Source organism: Amia ocellicauda, chromosome 10 (genome assembly GCF_036373705.1).
Source record: "Amia ocellicauda isolate fAmiCal2 chromosome 10, fAmiCal2.hap1, whole genome shotgun sequence".
Classification (NCBI taxonomy): domain Eukaryota; kingdom Metazoa; phylum Chordata; class Actinopteri; order Amiiformes; family Amiidae; genus Amia; species Amia ocellicauda.
The window spans coordinates 16,986,366-17,004,596 of NC_089859.1; the positions used below are offsets into that span (position 1 = coordinate 16,986,366).

Here is an 18,231-nt window from a genome sequence, read left to right on the forward strand (position 1 = left end):
ATGAAAGCTGGCCTTCAAAGGTACACAAACAGCTCAGGTGGGCTTCAGAAATCCTTTACATTCATCCCCCCAGCCTCCCCTTCTGTCCCCTCATTAAAGAGTATGTGCTTACATCAGCTGCAGGAAGAATCCTTCCTTGTGTTGAGGAGCCCCCGAAACGTCCCCAGCTAAGGCTTTAATATGTCTGAAGCAATGGACCATTGTCCTGCCTCTGAATGAGCAGCCTTTAACTTCCTAATCACGTTCAGGAGGGGAGAGCTGCTCTAATTCTTGAAGATATGTTGTTACGAGTAGTTTCTGGCACATACCGTTCATTAGATTAGCCTCTGGATTTCTGAATTAACGTCTTAAAGTTGCTAAAATGCCAAGATGGGGGGGTTAAGTGTTTTCTGCTGGCAGTCGGACAGCTTAGCACAGAAAGAACAAGAGGCTGCTGTGGAGGAGGGGGTGGGGGTTGTGTGTGTGTACAGGTTTATCTAAAACTGTGGAATTGTATCCTCTCTCTCTCTCTGTGCATCTTCCATCTCCCAACCCCACCACTCTTTTTCATTGGGAGGGGGAGTGTGCGACCATCACAGCTGAGCCTCAAAAGATAACATCCTCTGATTTTCCATTTTCTGCTCCTGCTTTTGAAATGATTGAGTGACTGTACAACTATTTCACAGTTTCTTTACTTATTCTTCACTTTGACTGGATTGAATTCCTCTAATGCACATCTCAAGCTCATTGGTTCCACACAGCCTCAAAAGCAGACACACCTGCCGCTCTGCATTGTGACAACGAACTGGTCCCCCGATGCCGGGGGGGGTTGTATGCCCGACTGAGATTAGAGCAGTATGACGTTCCCCTAACGAGCTCACGCACTGTGAGCACAGAGCCTCAAAAACCTCCCTCAAACCAACCATCCACCATCCCTCCTGGCCCCTCTGCTTCTGTTATCCCTCCCTCAGGAACACTCCAGGGCTCAGTGAAGATGGAACAAAGACAGCTCTGCCTGCTGGGAGAAAACCTGGAGATCGCATTATGGCTCCAACCCTCATCATGCAACCCAACCACACCACTACAAACACACTCGCTGACAGAGAAGCATTTATTTAGCAACTTAATAGTTCACCAGTTCCTTAATTATTTGTTTTATATATACAGGAATCAGGTGCTTGAGTGACAGTAGCATCTGGTTGCAGATTTGACAGGGAGGGTGGGGGGAGGATTAATGCAGGGAAAGGGAGCACACAGCTGACACACCCCCCCCGCCCCCCCCACCCTCCGATAACTTAAACAGGGCTGGGGGGTCAGTAAGGGTGAAGCAGGAGACTTTACTCAGATATGCAGAGTAAATACAGGGCCAGCACTGCAGCTGTCATTAATAAACAGAAAGGAGCTGTTCTCAGCTACCCCCCCCAACCCCCCCACTGCCAAAAACTCCAATATGTCATTTTGTATTTTGTCATTAACATTCCACACTCTGCTATTTCCTCTGTGTGTGTGTGTGACAGTAAGAGAGATAAATATTAAGATTATGCGCTGGGTAGTTTGCTAACCATTGCCTGGCTTGAAGTTTTACAAAATGAAGTAGATGTCAACAACAACCAAAATAACATGTAGGGTCTTGGCTCAGTTATTCTGCTGGATAGTGGAACGGAATTCACTGTTTGCACTGAGCACTTTGTGTACAGATATTCCACATGTGAATACGAACTAACAGAAATAGGCTGAGAGACTGAAAAGAGCGGTGATGCCTGTTGATTCTTATCTGGAGAGGTTTAGAGGCAACACAGTCAAAATCAAGGAGCAAGGTAAAGTGGTACCAGGCTGGTGGGGGGGCTCGTCCATGGGTCCCCCACTTTCATCTTCATTGTCACACACCACAAGAAGGGGCAAAGAACGATCACAAAACAGCAGCCTGCACTGGACTCCCTGACTCCTGGGCCCTGGGAAAGGATGCTTTGTGGAGCCTGTGGTAAATTGGAAGGGATGTGACTTCTGTGAACCGTGGTCACTCAGCTGACCGGCGCCCTCTTGGTAGTTCTTAGTAGTTTTCAGTGTGTTGAGCCCTTATACTGTTATTGCACCTGTGAGGTTGTCCCAGTGACAGCTCGGGATTCTGGGTGTGGAGCTGGAGAGAGGGGCTGAGCCTTTGGGGATAAAAAGCTATTTGATTTAACGCTAAGCATTCCCCTTCTCTTCTGAATTATCTGTGTTACAACTGCACCGAGGTACAGACACCCTGCACCTCACACCGGTGTGGTTATATTATACTATAATGTAACTCAATTTAAAGGCCCCAAAGCCCCAAGGTGGCAGCTGTTGTTTCCCTGTGCGTGGCCCCCAGTTCAGACCTACCTGTTTGACCAGGATCCCAGGGGATCCTAAGAGCTGAATTAACCCCCCTCAGTTCTTGCTGCAGGGCCGGTGTGGGTCACAGTACGGGAAGCTCGGGTTTCTGTCACAACACGCCTCTCCTGATCTCACATATAATTCAAACATTTTGTTTTATCTGCTGTTATACGCAGTCTTTTGAACTCACTACATTTGTTTTTTTGTTTTTGAATGAGCTGGTTGGTAAAATAACACCCACATCAACAGCACAGAAGCCAAACATTCACAAGAGGATAACTCCACCACAATGCTGCCCATGTCCACAAACTGAAGACTCTGCCTTGATCCAAATCACAGTACCATAATTGCCCTATATAATCTGAGCCTTATGTGCCCCTCTGAGACCTCAGATACCCTAGATGTTTTCTCCTCCTCCTTCTTCTTCTTCTTCTTCTTCTTCTTCTTCTTCTTCTTCTTATTATTATTATTATTATTTTATTATTATTATAATTATTATTTATTTATAGTTTTATGGACAGTTTTTGATCAACAAGCGCTGATGTGCATCATGGGCAGAGCACAGGCATCCTCTAGTGGAGAATAATATGAACTAGAATTTATAGCATCTGAAGATATTTTTTGGTATGATATATTATTGAACTATTGGAACTGATTGTATTTACTGCACTTTGAAATGTTTCTTATGAAAACTTTAAGTCACCTTGTGTAAGGGAATTTTCTGAAAAGTAAATTATATTAATAATAATGATAATAAAACTAAGTAGGTTAGTAACTTTAGTATCATAGCAGGTATACAGAGGATTGTAAAAATCTTCACCCCCATGGACTTTTGCACATTTTATTGTTGCAACCTGGAATCAAAATGGATTTAATTAACAAAAAACTCAAGAATATCTAACTGAAAATTAAAATCAACAAATTCTTCTAAATGTATTACAAATATAAAACAGAAAATAATAGATTGCATAAGTATTCACCCCGTTAACTATGACACACTTTAAAAAGACCTGGTGTAACTAATTGGTACTAGAGGTCACATAATTAGTTGAATTGAGTCAACCAGGGTGCAATAAAGGTGTTTCACATGATTTCAGCTTCAATGCACCTGTGCTTGGGAGGTCCCACAGTTGGTTAGTACATTTCCTAATAAAATCTACATATTGATGATGTTGGAACAAAAGCAAAGCAAATCTGGTATACGGTTCTTCAAATGAACAATTCTAAGGCATTGAATACCCCCAGAGCAAAGTAAACTCCATTATTAAGAAATTGACAGAATAGGGCAAAACTGTGAATCTGTGAGTATCCAGGCAACAAGGGTACTAGTCAGAGAGGCCACCAGGAGGCCTGAACTGGGAGACAGTGTGCATACTGCAACAATAGCCCGGGTTCTTCACAAATCTGGCCTTTATGGGGAGAAGCAAAAAGAAATCCATTGTTGAAAAAACGCACATCAAATCTTGGCTAGAGTTGCCAGAAGGCACATGTGAGACTGAGAACAAGTGGAAGAAGTTTCTATGGTCTGATGAGTCCAAAATAGAGCTCTCCCTTCCTTCATCTTCATTAGAAAATGAACTAACCAGCTATGAAACCTCCCAGAGACAGATGTGTTTAACTGGAAATGTGAAACACCTTTATTGTTATTGCACCCAGGTGGACTCCAATCAACTAATTATGTGACATACTGATTTTTGGTGTGAAATAGCAAATTATTTTCCATTTTATGTTTGTAATACATTTATAACAATTTGTTGATTTTCCTTTTCAGTTTGATATTCTGGACTTTTTCTGTGTGGATCAGTGGCAAATACTGTTTAAATTAATTTTGATACTATGTTGAAACACAATACAATGTGAAAAAGTATATAGGGGGAGAATACTTATGCAATCTATTGCACATGCTAGTATGTACATTATTATATATAATAATAATGTACTATGTTAAAGTAATTAGTTAAGAAGCTGTAGTGTAAAAGCAGGTTCAAGTTCAAGAAATTATATGTAATTAACAAGTAATTATTATTATTATTGTTATTATGATTACTGATCATACAGTAGAAAAAGCCCCCAAGACTAATTAAGATGTTTTTACATAATAACCCATTTATAACATGCAACTATGAGCACAATAAGGAAAAGACAAAAGAACAAAAACTGTCATATGCAATAAAAAATAAAGCATATATTAGAGGATCAGCAGCATATATTACAGGATAAATTAAACACACATTGACCTTGTGTTCTTACCAACCAGGTTGGGTCATAGCCCATTGTTAATCCCCAGGCCAGTCTCCTCCTGCACAATATTTCACACTCAGGAAACTCCACATAAATACACATAAATACACATACACATAAATACACATGAGCGTGTGGGTTGCTAGAATTTGTGTCAGCAAGCAGCAAACAGGCCACTGTTTTAATGCTTCTCTTTCCCTTAACAATTAACTGTTTAACAAACCTTCATTGAACTGAGCAGATCTGGGTGCTGGAGGGGCCCAGGAAGACTGGGGGGGGCTGCCTGGTTAAAAGCAGCAGGCTCACCTTGCAGAAACCCACACTGCTTTTATGAGGGGCAGAGTGGGGGGAGGAAGAAGCAAATAAAATAACAAATGAACAGAAGAAAAGCCAGAAAAAAACAAAGGCAGAAAAGCATGCCTGCCTTTCGGTGTCTGTCCTCGCTGATTATCTGCACAGCACCCCACCACACCGCAGGGCTCCACATGGGATGTGAGCGGCTTCCCAGGAAGGAAACACGCAGTGCTGATACTCACTGCCAGGAAGAGGCTGCCCCACCTTCATCTGTGAGTGCTGTGAGCAAAGGCCACTGCTCTGGGGCTCTTCTCCTCTAGAGGTACAGACTGGGAGTGAACACTGTGCCGTGCTGTATTGTGCTGTGCTGTATAGGATGGGCAGAGCAGAGGTGGCATGCTGGCAGATTGGGCTTTTGATTCCATTAATGGAAATCAGAGCCCTCCAGAGCCTGTAGTGTGAGTTGCATAAGATCAGTGGTGCTCTGGTTAATCACATGACCGTCCCTTACAGGCACTGATGGCACAATCAGTGGTCGGCGCAAGCGGTGACCGGCTAAGACAGTGAGAGCAACAGAGCGGGAGGGATTGCAGTCTTGCATATGCATGCATACTGTAGGGAGAGTTGTACTTTGAGTAAAGGTTGTCCGTGTGCATTCCCAGCGAGCCACTGCAGTGCCACCAGCGATCAGCAGGCAGCAGTGAAGCCTGACTTGCCCTCCACTCTGAACAGTGAACAGTGCGAACCATCAAACACAACCAGCTGAGAGAAGTCCTTGTGTTCATACCCTCTCACAGCTCAGGGACAAGACAGGACCTTTCATAATCCACATTCTTAAAATAGCAAACCACTTGAATTAACCACCCCCCTCTCCCTCTGTAAAAAATACAAAATAAAAGGCAATGGATTAAATATAGCCAAAGGGGGATCATATGTGGAACAATGTGAACAGTTCACAGTGTAACTGCTGTGCTGTGTACAGAGTGGGGATTGTTCGGGAGAGACAGGGCCTTGGGCAGAGCGTCCAGCACACAGACAGGCTGGGAAACACAGACAGCATCTATCCGTCATGTCTTCCTCCTGCCTTCGTTTATGATGGCACAAGCTCGTCTGTCACATCTACAGGGAGAAGGTCATTTCACTGGGGAGCTTCAATAGAGATCTTTGCAGTCAAGGTCCTGAGTGCTACTCCCCTATCCGTGCTGATTGCCTGTCTCCTCCTCCCTTGCTGGCCCCCTTCTCACCCGTGCCACCGCCACCCCAACTGCTCAGTTTACTGGCATTTCAGTTTGCAGATTTATGCTAGAAATTTAAGCCAAAAAGAAAATCTTTCGAAACTAACCACCAGCAAAACCCCTTCCTCTCCTTGCTAACGGCCACTCAGCCTGCCAGCATGCACAGCGCGGAGCTGTGTGTCAGTTTATAGCACCTGTTGGCCTGTGGTAGCCCGTGAATACAGATCACGCTGGGCTGACAGTCATGTTCAAGGACTCAGGGAGGAGCAGGACAAGGAGAAGGGGGTGGTGACTGGAGCTGGGGCTGGGTCTTGGGCACAGACAGTGACAGTGCAGCAACTGTGAAGATTTGTAGCACCTATCCTGCTGAAGAAATGATTCCAGGGGAAGGGTTCTGCAATCAGACTGGATTGTTTGTATGCGTCTGCTTTGAAACAGAAGATATTGGCCCAGCACTCACGACTCCCAGGGTCGTGACACAGCTCCTCTGGGGAAGTCAGAGTGTAGCTGTCAGCTGCAGAGAAGTTCAGTCACGGTAGGAGAAAAACAGAAGTGCCACCGAGGTAAGCAAAGGGCTTGTGCTCTTCATAACCCTCTCCAGGTGCCAGGGTGCAGTGGGGTTGCACCTTGCTTGTACTCTGCTGCAAAAGTCTCTGCACAGACAGGCATGTGAAAGATATGTGCGGTGTGGGCCATGTGGTCTAAACACACACCAGCACACGTGAGTGACAGAGGGATTCTAACGTCAATGCTAACCTTGAAACAGTAAGAAACTGAGCTGCTACTAACCCTGCCTGTGTAGACAGTTGCTCTAGTTACCTCACTTTAGTTTGTTTATATTTTCACTGGCAAGGGTTGTGCAATTTCTGGAGGGTTGTGCACACACATGCACCCACATACCTTTGCACGTCTTGTTCTCACCCTACTCTGTGCTTCCCTGTACTTCTGCACTCAGACTGTATTTTCAGCTGCAAAAGTCCACACAGATCATACAATAAAATGCCTAAACCCCAAAATGTCTACATTGTTTTCATTTGAACGGTTTGTTTCTTGCTCCGCCAGAGATTACCAAGGTGTAGTAGAACATGGCTGAAGGTGGATGGACTTCTTAAAAAACCTCAACCCTGGACCACCACCTCCCCACAACCAACACACACACACACATATTCCAGAATCAGACAATAGCTGTGATAACCAAAAAAACTAGTTTTAAATTCATATTGGTGTTAAAACCTCTGCTAAATCCTGGGGGCTCAGAGGGGTCCACTTGTGTCTTCTGGGGTTCCCACTCATGGAGGGTAGAGAAGGAAGAAATAATAATCAAATATATTACAGAACAACTGTAGAGCATGTTAAGGCAGCATGTCTGAGTAGGAGGTATGCTTGTTTACTCAGAAATCAACTGCTTCAGAGAAAAGGAAGTTTCCAGGTGCAACAGCGTTCAGATTATTACTAAGAATGGCACAGAAAAAAAAGAGCTGTACCCGTGTTTGTTGTTGATGAGTTGTGTTTTCTGCTGCTAGGGCTGACGTCATCAGCAGCGTCAAAACACTGTCGCGAGTGTCGGGTTTTAGACAGATTAACTTCCTCTTCTCAAACCGATAACATTCAAATCTGCCATCAGAGTCACACAGTTCGAGGTAAGGTGTGCAAACTGTTGCTTTATTTGCTGCATTTTCTGGTTTTCACTCAGAGATAGACGGTCAGTCCTCTCTCGCTCTCTTTGCTGGGCCTGCCTTTGTGACAGCAGGGGATCGGTCACAGACCTGTGTCCCTGCACACAAGGTCAAGGTATTCAACACAAAAAGGAGGTGGGTCCCGCGCCACAGCTGGTATGCATGGGCTGATTGTTGGCATGATCTTATCATTTCTGATGATTTAATTTTGCATCCCCTTTGGTTGTAATGCTTGTTTGTTGTTGTTTTGTTTTTTTTGTGCTTTTGCTGTTGCTTTTTATGCACGAGAATCTCCTGAGATGCAGGCTGAAGCGAGTGCTGATCCGTCACTTTCTCTTTGGGAATCACAAAACAGAGAAGGCACCCCTCTCCAGTTTCCTGCATTATGCTTTACTCTGCTTTACCTCGCTATACTGCATGTACACTGCAACACGGCCTGCACAGCGGCCGAGACCAGCAACTGCCCATGTGCTCAACACATGAGTCCACTGCAGTTGTTGACTTTTCTGATACTGCCATTTGAGCTGTGTATTGTTCCGCTGTATTGGTTATCACTCTGTGGCGTGATTGACTTCTTGTACTGTGGATCCTTGATTTACCTTGTTGCAGGGCAGTGAGCTTGGAGGAAGGGTTTAGGCTAATTATAAGCATTAGACTACACTTGAGTTGAGGGCATTATTCTTGTGCAGTTGAATTGATACGGCATTTCTTGTCTAGCTGTATTGCAGAGTGTACTGTGAAAGTGTGTTGTGGAAACAGCAGGTTGGGTTGAAGAAACTAAGTGTGTTGTACTGCAGTCAATTACTACAAAGACAATTTGTTGTTGTGTTGCCCTTTTAACACTGCAGTGCTTCAAAAACAGTCATATCTAAAACACGATCTGCTAAATACAGGACCCCCCACCCTATTCACTATGAATCAGGGATGGGGAGAATGGAAGGGTGGGGTCTAGATATTGCTACCTTCAAAGTCCACACCTCGAGAGAAGATTAGACACACAAAGAGTCCACAAAATGTCTGTGTTAGAAGGAAGAAGCTACAAAATGTAGATTTCCGTTACCCGTTTCCCAATCGTGAGAATATCATCACCCGTATGTAAAAACAACCAAGATTTCATCAACCTTTGAGTGAGACCCAGTAACAGCCTAAAATGATATCAGTGTTTTATTTGTATTTTTGATCAAGGCTGAGTAGGTCTGAGAACAACATGATTGAAGAAAGATACTGATAAACCCCCAACTCACACACTTCGCGCCTTCATGAAAGATTTCTGCTGCACGAAGCTAGTTTTGGCGAGGGGGAGTGGGGGGAGGTGTCTACATTAGTAAGCGTGGCCAGTGAGTGCTGTGCACCACGTTGGCCTCTCTATGGTTGTGATGGGGACAGGTGCGGGAGATAAAGGGCACTCGTCTATAAAAGATTATTGACTCCAGAGCAGCGGTGCTGTTGGAACGTGAAACCTGACTAGAGCGCATGCAATAATGTGTGTGTGTGTGTGTGTGTGTGTGTGTGTGGGTGGGTACCATAAGCAGACCATGAGCACACAGAGGCAGACGCTAACCGAGTAAAGGGAAATGCAACTACCCTGAGAAGCTGCCCGTGAAGTTAAAGCTGTCTGGCAATGTTTGCAGAGCACCCCCTCAGTGCAGCGGTATCGCAGACACTGCACCCTGCAGAGTGATACATTGCTCTCCGGCAGCAGGGACTTGCCAAGTCACTTGGCACTGACAGGCCCAAGGGAAACTGTGCTGAGGCACATAGAGTGTTAGGGGGGAGCATGGGAGCAGGGGTGACGGAGAGAGTAGAGTAACATGATTTACCATGGGGGCCGTGCTGCTGTCTGCTGCCCGGCCAATCTGATGGTGGAGAGTTGAGCCTGCCCTGCCCTGTGAATGTGCTCACAATCTCCGTTTTTATTCTTATTTCTGCCCTAATGCACCACTGCCTGTCACATGCCCTGTCTAGCAAAAGTTAAAAACACTCACATGTGCTGTACATGCACGCACACAAACACACACGTACACAAACATACACAGAACAGACATATTCTGTTTATCTGGGTAGATCTCATGTCTCTGACGTCAGATGGTATCCTGTGGTGTTTCAATGCTCAGTGAGGCTTAGATTAGTTGGAAGTGTAATGTGCTATAAGCAACAAACGGGCATCACAGAATCTTCCTGATTCATTGTTTTGTGGTTATAAAATTATATTTATCTAGCTCTTATCTTTTAACATTGCCACTCCCCATGATCAGCACTGACAAGATAAATGCTATTGAGATGTATACTAGATCAGGTGTTAAACCAGAGCCCAGAAAACACTTTCCTTTCTTAATCTGATTCTTTTTATTTTTTAACAGACTGTTGTTTAGCTAAAGTTGAATTCCCCTTCTCGTTGCATTACTTCATAAAAGTTAAATATAATTGCACATGGTTTCGTGTAGAGTGTCAAAAGACTTTCTTGCAAAGCCACTTTGGAGGGCATTGTGGGATATTGTCTTTTGCCATCCTTGATCTGTGTCAAACTGTATCATGCTTTACATGCTTGTGTGCATAATGTAACAAGAACACACAATGGTTTATTTGAATGAAAGTACCTAAAAAAACAAAACCATAAGGTGCTACTGGAAATCGATTAGAAGATAAACAGCAGATGCTTTGTGTTCATATGAAGTGCTAGATGAATCACAATGTGTTTGTGGGAAGACAGATGGGGGTGTGTGTGTGAGAGTGTGTGTGTGTTTTTGAGGGGTTCTTATTCCACAGGTCTGTCAATGTAGTTCTCAGAAGTAGACACACACAGACAGCGTGGTTACAAAATAACAGCCAAAACTATCACAAGACAGAAGAACACAGCAGACAACCCTTCAGGGGAGTTTCAAGCCTCTAAAGAAAACATTCAACAGTTTATCTGAATTACTTAAGCCCCGCTAAGAGCCTGAGTAAGAGCAGGATATCCTTTGGCAGAGCTGCCACTGCTTTGCAAGTCAGGGCCCATGAATCCCAGGTGTCTCCAACATTCTCTTGCCTGACGATTTAATAAGTGCATCAAACCCAAGTGTGGAGAAGCAGATAGAGTGAAGACTGCAAGTATTTAAATATAAAAATAAGATTTAAAAATATGATAGTGAGAAAGGTACCAGTTGTTTTGTGGGCTTGTGTGCGTGGCAAAGCACTGTGAACACCCTTATGACAAGGAGGTACACCCAGTTCACTTGAAGTATACCTCCATGCATTAGAAGTACATTCAATGTATACAAAAGTATTCTTAAATAAAAAAAATCAATAAATAAAATGACTTAATTATACAATAAGAGTTAAAAGCATCTTGGATCAGCACCCATGACAGGGCAGGACTCAGAGCTTCTGAAACCACTTGTCCGAGGGTGCTGGTGTCCTTAGTTCAGAGTGTTGTAAATTGCTCCTAGAGGAGTAATTTCCACAGCAAATATGAAAAGAAATGACCCTTCCTGTCAAAGGCATTTATTTCCATGTAATTACATGTTATTCACAGTGCAATGGTATTATACAATTCTAGACACTAATTACCCTGCAAACACACTCCTCATTGCACGGGGGGGTGCTTACATCCTGCAGAGATCTCAATCTGTGTAATGGTTAAAGGTGAAGTCGGGCCACATACGCAGTCATTTTAATTGTGACGCATCAGCTGTCACAATATCAGTGTGTAAAGTTAACAGTTTGTTAATGGCAGTAGTTATTTGGAAAGGAAATGCATAAGGCTGACAGGTTGTATTTCATGCCAGACAGTGTGCTGAACCTGTATTTCATATTCAGGCTTCAGAAAAGTGTCCGTGTACTAACAGGAGTCACTTTGCTTGCATAATGAGACTGTACTGATAAGCAAAAAAATAAATATTAAAACAAATGGTTATCTGTAATTTTGGAGGGCACTGCTGTCTCAGGAGACGTCAATATACAAGCAGTGTCTGGAAACAGAGAAACCCAGATGCGGCCCGCAGAGCTATTTCTGTCTGGCCTTGGGAACTCTCCCAGTGTGTCACGCAGACTCCAGTTTAGCCTCGGAGATGGATCATGAACAAATCAGTTGCCAAGAGAGCGATCAGTTACAAGACTCCCATTGTGCTATCTAACAAGAATTGCCAGCTCTGGCTTTGTTTTGTTGCGCTTGAAAGCAGAAGAAAAAAACTGTGCCTCATAGGTGAATCCCCCATGGCAGATAGCAAGAGTTGCAAAAGAATAACCGTCACGTGCTGCAGGATTTCGGTTTAGGTGGTTATGACCTTTGCACTGTGTTAACCAGTGCTCTCCAAACAGGCAATCTAGTATTGCAGAGGTTTCAGTCACTGCGTTGGGATTCGGGTTATGTAATGCCTTGTATGTGCAACACTCCAGCAGTACAGGATAAAGCTTTAGCTTAAACACAACATAGATTCTTGTAAATATTTGGTGGGGTTTGGAGGTGTGTGCATATGTGTGTGTATGTGTGTGCGTGAGGGTGTCTTTATGTTGTATGGGTGTATGTGGGTGGGTGATTGTATATGCGTGTGTATGAGTGGGTACAGGTTTTGAATTATGTTTGTGAGTGGGTATGGGTGTGTGTGCGTGTGTGTACGTGCAGTTAAACTTAGCGTTGAGTGTGTGGGACAGTCTATTGTCAACTGTTCCTACGCCAGCTCACAGGAAGGGAGGGTGCAGCTGTGAAAGAAACGGCCGTGTTTCAGTTGAACACTTGTGCCACAGCAGATAAGAAAAGAAGAAAATACTTCTTTTTAACCGGTTCAATGCTGTCAGTTACTGCATGTAAATCTGGGCTAGCTAGACAGGGGATCATGACAGAGTACTCAGTTGGTGGTAATCAGGTCTTCATGCAATGGTATATTGTTTGCATTATTTCAAAACATATTACAATTAATTAACCCCCCTATTTATGTATTATTGTTATTTGTATAGTCTTAAAAGTTTAGTTGACTGTAGGCTGGACCCTGGGTGGGTTCAACGTAAACACATTATTAGTTTTGTCCATTTTATTTTACAAAAGAAAAATGTGACCTTCTGTTGAGTTTTTCCTTTTTCAACAGAGCATAAATCTCTCCGATGCCCAGCTTTTAGCATGCATGATTTCATGTTGAGAGATGCCAGGAAATGCTTACATTTTGAGCTGGTGTTATCCAAGAGTTGAACAAGTGAGAAAGCATCCAAACACATAACGTAATACAAAATAATGATTTGGCAGCAGATGCTTTGCTCTTTGTGCACACAGAAATAGCACCAAGAAGCACATCTGTCAGAAAGGCAGTGATAAGAAAAAGCCTCCAGCTCATAGTGAATCAAAGCTTCACCATACCAGCAAATTGCAAATTGACAGACTTGTATCTGACTGAGTTCTGAAGTAGTGTAAAAAGGCCTCCCACAATAACATAAACCACCATTGCGTTGTTTGTGATTTGCATTTATGTTTTGATTTGATTGAGGCCTAGGTACATTTCCACCTCAGACTGCACCCTCCTTTTCCCAGTGCCTTTTCCCAGAGAGTTGCTCATGCTCCATCTTCAGCTTGCTGGCAATCCCAAATGTCTGTCTCAGACTATGCTAAGAATACTGAAGCACAGAGAACACACATCTTCTACCAGCATAATTACCATTATATCTCCTTATCCTGTGCACACTGCATGCAGAGAAGGAAGTACACTACAGATGACTGAAATTGAGCATCGTTTCTCGGGAGATCGGTTTACTATTTCATTTCAGAACTACCAACCTGAATTCTCCCCCACTCCCTCACTTTCTTGGTTTTAGAAATCGGATCTGGACAATCTGGACAAGCAGACCCTGCGATAAATGAAGCTACAGCATCACGATGGACTGCAATGTGACCTGCGATGGAGGAACAAGCAACCAGAACTACAGCAACAACACCTGCCCAGACTCTTCCACCTGGAAGGACAGCATGGACATGCTCTATACTATTTTCTACCTGGTCATCTTCATCCCGGGGCTGCTGGGTAACAGCCTGGCCCTGTGGGTGCTGTGCCGCTTCATAAGGTGCGTACACTGCGTGCCTCCCTCCTCCCCGAATCACACTGGCTGAGATGAACCTCATGGAGCCGTTCCACTCCCGCCATATCTGCTGAGGGAGGCTGAGCTGTGTGGTTGTGTGCCCATGGACAATTCTAATATTAGGGAAGATGATGTCTTGATTCTAAACTCAAATATAATGGCCCTAATCCCCCTAAAAATTCAGTCCTGATAAAAATGTGTTGTTGCTAACTTACAGCTTTGGTTTATTTTGCAGTTCACAGACTTGAGTCGCCCTGAACTGTGGTCTACACACACAGTAGCTTCCTTTAGTAAGCATTCACACATGTAGTATAAATCACTCACAAACACATGCAAATCTGCTCTATTGTTTTCTGGACTTCTGCATATAGGGATAGGCAGACAGAGACAGGGCTTATTCTTTCTTTTTCAAATACATATTTATTTATTTCACGTTGTTTTCCTCCCCAGCAAGAAGACCAAAGCCGTCATCTTCATGATCAACCTGGCCCTTGCTGATCTGGCTCATGTGCTGTCGCTGCCCCTGCGCATCTACTACTATATCAATCATGTATGGCCTTTCGGCAAGGCGCTGTGCCTGCTGTCTTTCTATCTCAAGTATCTTAACATGTATGCTAGCATCGCCTTCCTGATGTGCATTAGCATCCAGCGGTGCGTCTTCCTCATGCACCCTTTCTGTGCCAAGAAGTGGAAGCGACGCTATGATGTGCAAATCAGCCTGCTGGTGTGGCTGGTGGTGGGCGCCTGCTGCTCCCCCTTTATTCTGATGCGGAGCAGCCCCTCGAAGGACGCCAACTACCGTGGCTGCTTCAAGGACCTGCCCACCCGCAAGCTGGGCCTGCGGATGTCGGTGATAATGATGACGTTTGCGGAGCTGTGCGGCTTTGTGCTCCCGCTGGCAGTGATTGGCACCAGCTCCTTCCGCATCGTGCGTTCCCTGGGGAAGGGCAGCCTCTCGGCACCCGGCCAAAAGGACTGTGAGAAGCGCAAGGCCCTGCGCATGGTGCTGATGTGCACTGCTGTCTTCCTGCTGTGCTTCGCCCCCTACCACGTCAACTTCCTGTTCTACCTGATGGCCGGCCAGGACATCATCACCACCTGCCCCTTCAAGCTGGCTGTGCGCCAGTTCCACCCAATCTCACTGTGCCTGGCCAGCCTCAACTGTTGCTTGAACCCCTTCATCTACTACTTCCTCACAACAGAGTTTCGCCAACAGCTCATTCGACAGGGCAGCTCCATCATCCGCGTGCGCCTCATGAGCCTGGAGAGTGCCTCCTCCACCCGGGAGTAGGGTGTGTGTGCTGGTGGCTGTGGTGGCAGCAGTGGCAGGAGGGTGAGATGTGCTGGGGATGGTTTTGGAAATAGGGGCCTCTCCCTCTACCCCTCTCTGGTCCCCGTCCCCTCACAGGCTTCTTCTCACCTACAAGAGCAGGAAGCGTTTTTTTCCCTGGACAGTGACATAGACGGAGGAATGAGAAAGTGGCTGAGAGGCGGAGACAGGGCAAAGATGTTCAGAAGATGCTGGTGACACCTGGCACGCCCCGGGTAAGCAGTAACTAGGTCTGCGGTTTAGGCTGCCAGCATGAATGAGGTTGAAAAAGGGAATGGGAAACTGAATTAAAGGCTCATAATGCCGTCTGCATCATTTGAAACACAGTAAGAGTTCCAACGCAAGACTGATGACTGTATTTGTGCATTTACTGTCAGTAGCCTGTACCAGGAGCCAACTGTCACTGCTTGTAGCTGTCATATCATTCATAGCGTCAGCCTGTCTCGACCTCTGAGTAAATCCCACTCATTGGGACATTTCTAACCAGAACTGTTAGCAGTTAATGAAAGTCATACTGCAGACTGATGGAGAAACAAGAACTACAGACTAGATGTTTATCAGGATGTGAGCCTAAGACTTCACTCTGCAGTTATCACACAAGGAAGCACATGATATTGTTAGTTCTTAGGCTTTCTGTTAGGGAGATAGCCACACTCCGAAATTAATCACTCTTTGACTTTTGATCAAAACCCCCCAACCAACCAAATCAATTTAAATATAAATTTTAACTCATATGCAGGGAAGCTGTACACCTTAGTTTAATAGTGTCAAAGTGTAGTGTCACATGATTTCTTAGAAAAATCTTTCAAAATACTCTTTGCTTGACCTACTTAAGAAACCCTTAAGCAGAAGAACAAAAGTGTTATTCAAGTCCTTTGGTTTATGACACAATTATATTTTTATACTAATTTAAACATTAGAGATCATAAAAAGAACATAAATGTTGACAATACGATGTCTGCTTTTATTACCCTGCTAATTGGAAAGGTAATATATCATCTTACATGCAGCTGGCTGCAACATGCTCAAATTTTCCACAACTGTGTAGGTAAATCCTATAGTGAGATTTAACTGGCCCTGAAAGACTGTGTTGGGCCATGAGTGTACCGAAGAGGCCCAATCCAGAACCTCTTAGATGTATTTATTTATTTATTAAGACTATGAAATATTAATATTTAATTATGTAATATTACGATTAATAGTCATGTTAGGGTAGGTGAAGTCAGAGTTCACATGGAACAAGCTGAGCTGTGTCTTGTGGGGCCGTGTGGTTGACACTGCAGAGTATCCCTACTGATCCCCTTGGCTCAGCCCAAACGACTTGCGATTCTGTTCAGTCTGCTGTTCGATCCTCAGCAAAAAGCAAAACAAGAACAAAAGTACAGTCCAAGCAAGGACAAATCCTGCAGATGCACGACATGCCCACACACAGTGTCGCTGAGACATATACTTTCCACTGCAATCGCAGACGCACACACAGTCACACTATGACCTGTAGTTCAACATCTACTTCTCTTCACACATTTGTGTTCAGAGTGGAACTTCAAGCTACTTTTTTTTGTTTCATTTGTTTCTATTTAAAAAAATCTGAGCCACTGTTCCTCAGAATATGGGGAATAAACAATGACTGCTGTATTTAGATTTGGTTTCATTGTTGGGTGACGCATTCCTGTTGACTGTTTATGTGTGGAATTTGCTTTAGGATTGCAATCAAAATGTTGGTTTTACCCAATAAGCAAAACCACCAAACATGTCTGAATCTAAAGCCATTACTTACATTTCCAGAAATTTTAGGAAGTTGAATTGGAAATTAAACTATCAGCATGAACTTTATTTTCATGTATTTCAATGTTTTTGTTTTTTCATGTACTTTTGCATATTTTGTCTCTCTCCCTCTGGGCCACACTATGTCCAGGCTGAATTGTTCTCTTTTCATAAGCTGCTTTCTGTTGTCCCTTCTGTTGTCCCTTGGACACAGTAACTGAAGTCGCTGATGTAAGCTGATATAGAAATGTGCTGCCTAACACACTAAATGTTTGCAATAAGAAAAATAAAATAAAAAAATCTGAAAGAAACTAAGAGTATCCTTTGTATAAGCAAGTTAAACATTACATTAGCCCAGCCATTGTGAAGCAGGCAGTCTACTGCAGACAAGTTAATCTATTTCAATACAAAAACTGGTGGTGGGCGGGAGCAGGCTCTGTTCACAGATGTTCTCATTGTGTTTTGAGATAAAGAGAAGGACAGTTGGTACAGTTATTTAAATATCATTGATGTGGTAATTTTCTTTTGTTAATATATTCCTTAAGCTGGCACTGAAAGTGTAGCAACCTGCAAAGAAAAGGACCCCACCCCCTCAGTCTGTCATAGTGGGATGTTGACAGAGTTCTGTACTGGTTGCGGAGAGCTCGGTCTGGTTTCAAGACCACTGCCCAGCTGCTGTGAATAAGAGAACAAAGACACAGTGTTTTTTTGCTGACAGGGACATGGAACTGAAACGGACTTGAAATATACTGACATGAAAGTACCATGTGGTAGTGCAGTCACCTCTTATGGAGAGGTGGAATACACCATGTGTTGTACTGAAATACACGTGTATGTAATCAACCACAAATTCTTATCTAGTTCCTGTTACTCTGCAAAAGCAATAACACATCACTCCTGAAAAGATAGTTTAAATTTTGCAAAACAATGAGGGAAATAAACACATTTAGGACAGATTATGACTCATTGGAGCTGCTGCGACAGAACAGAAAAAATATAAACCCATCAAGGGCTTGCTTACACAGATATAAAGGATGTTGTACTTTCGAGAAAGCAGGGCCTGCACATTTATCTGAAATGCTCATGCAATGACTGGTCTCTGTGATTGACTGCAGGCTACAGTATGAAATAGCTGCAGGGCTAAGCTGTTAAACAGAGAGGTGCTGTGGCTGTGGTGTGGTGGTAGGAGATTGTGAATATCACTTAGCAAACAGATCTGATTAACCTTAAGATGCCAGAACTGTGAATCCTGCCACAGGTGGTTGTGCCCGAGAGCCCTGAACACAACAACTCCTCTGACTACTACTATGGC

General features: G+C 43.9%; 1 protein-coding gene across 3 annotated transcripts; it reads left to right on the forward strand.

Annotated features, from left to right (window-relative positions):
• The first annotated feature begins 6,304 nt into the window (after positions 1-6,304).
• Positions 6,305-17,230, forward strand: p2ry10 (P2Y receptor family member 10). 3 transcript variants are annotated; one of them, XM_066715305.1, is made up of 4 exons: positions 6,305-6,670; positions 7,801-7,918; positions 13,565-13,810; positions 14,276-17,230. In XM_066715305.1, the coding sequence occupies exons 3-4, from the start codon at positions 13,626-13,628 to the stop codon at positions 15,114-15,116; spliced, it is 1,026 nt and encodes a 341-aa protein (XP_066571402.1). In that variant the 5' UTR covers positions 6,305-6,670; positions 7,801-7,918; positions 13,565-13,625; the 3' UTR covers positions 15,117-17,230. The 3 variants fall into 3 exon arrangements, with proteins under 3 accessions (XP_066571402.1, XP_066571403.1, XP_066571401.1); XM_066715306.1 differs by lacking the exon at positions 7,801-7,918; XM_066715304.1 differs by lacking the exons at positions 6,305-6,670; positions 7,801-7,918 and adding an exon at positions 6,684-7,747.
• Positions 17,231-18,231: the final 1,001 nt, after the last annotated feature.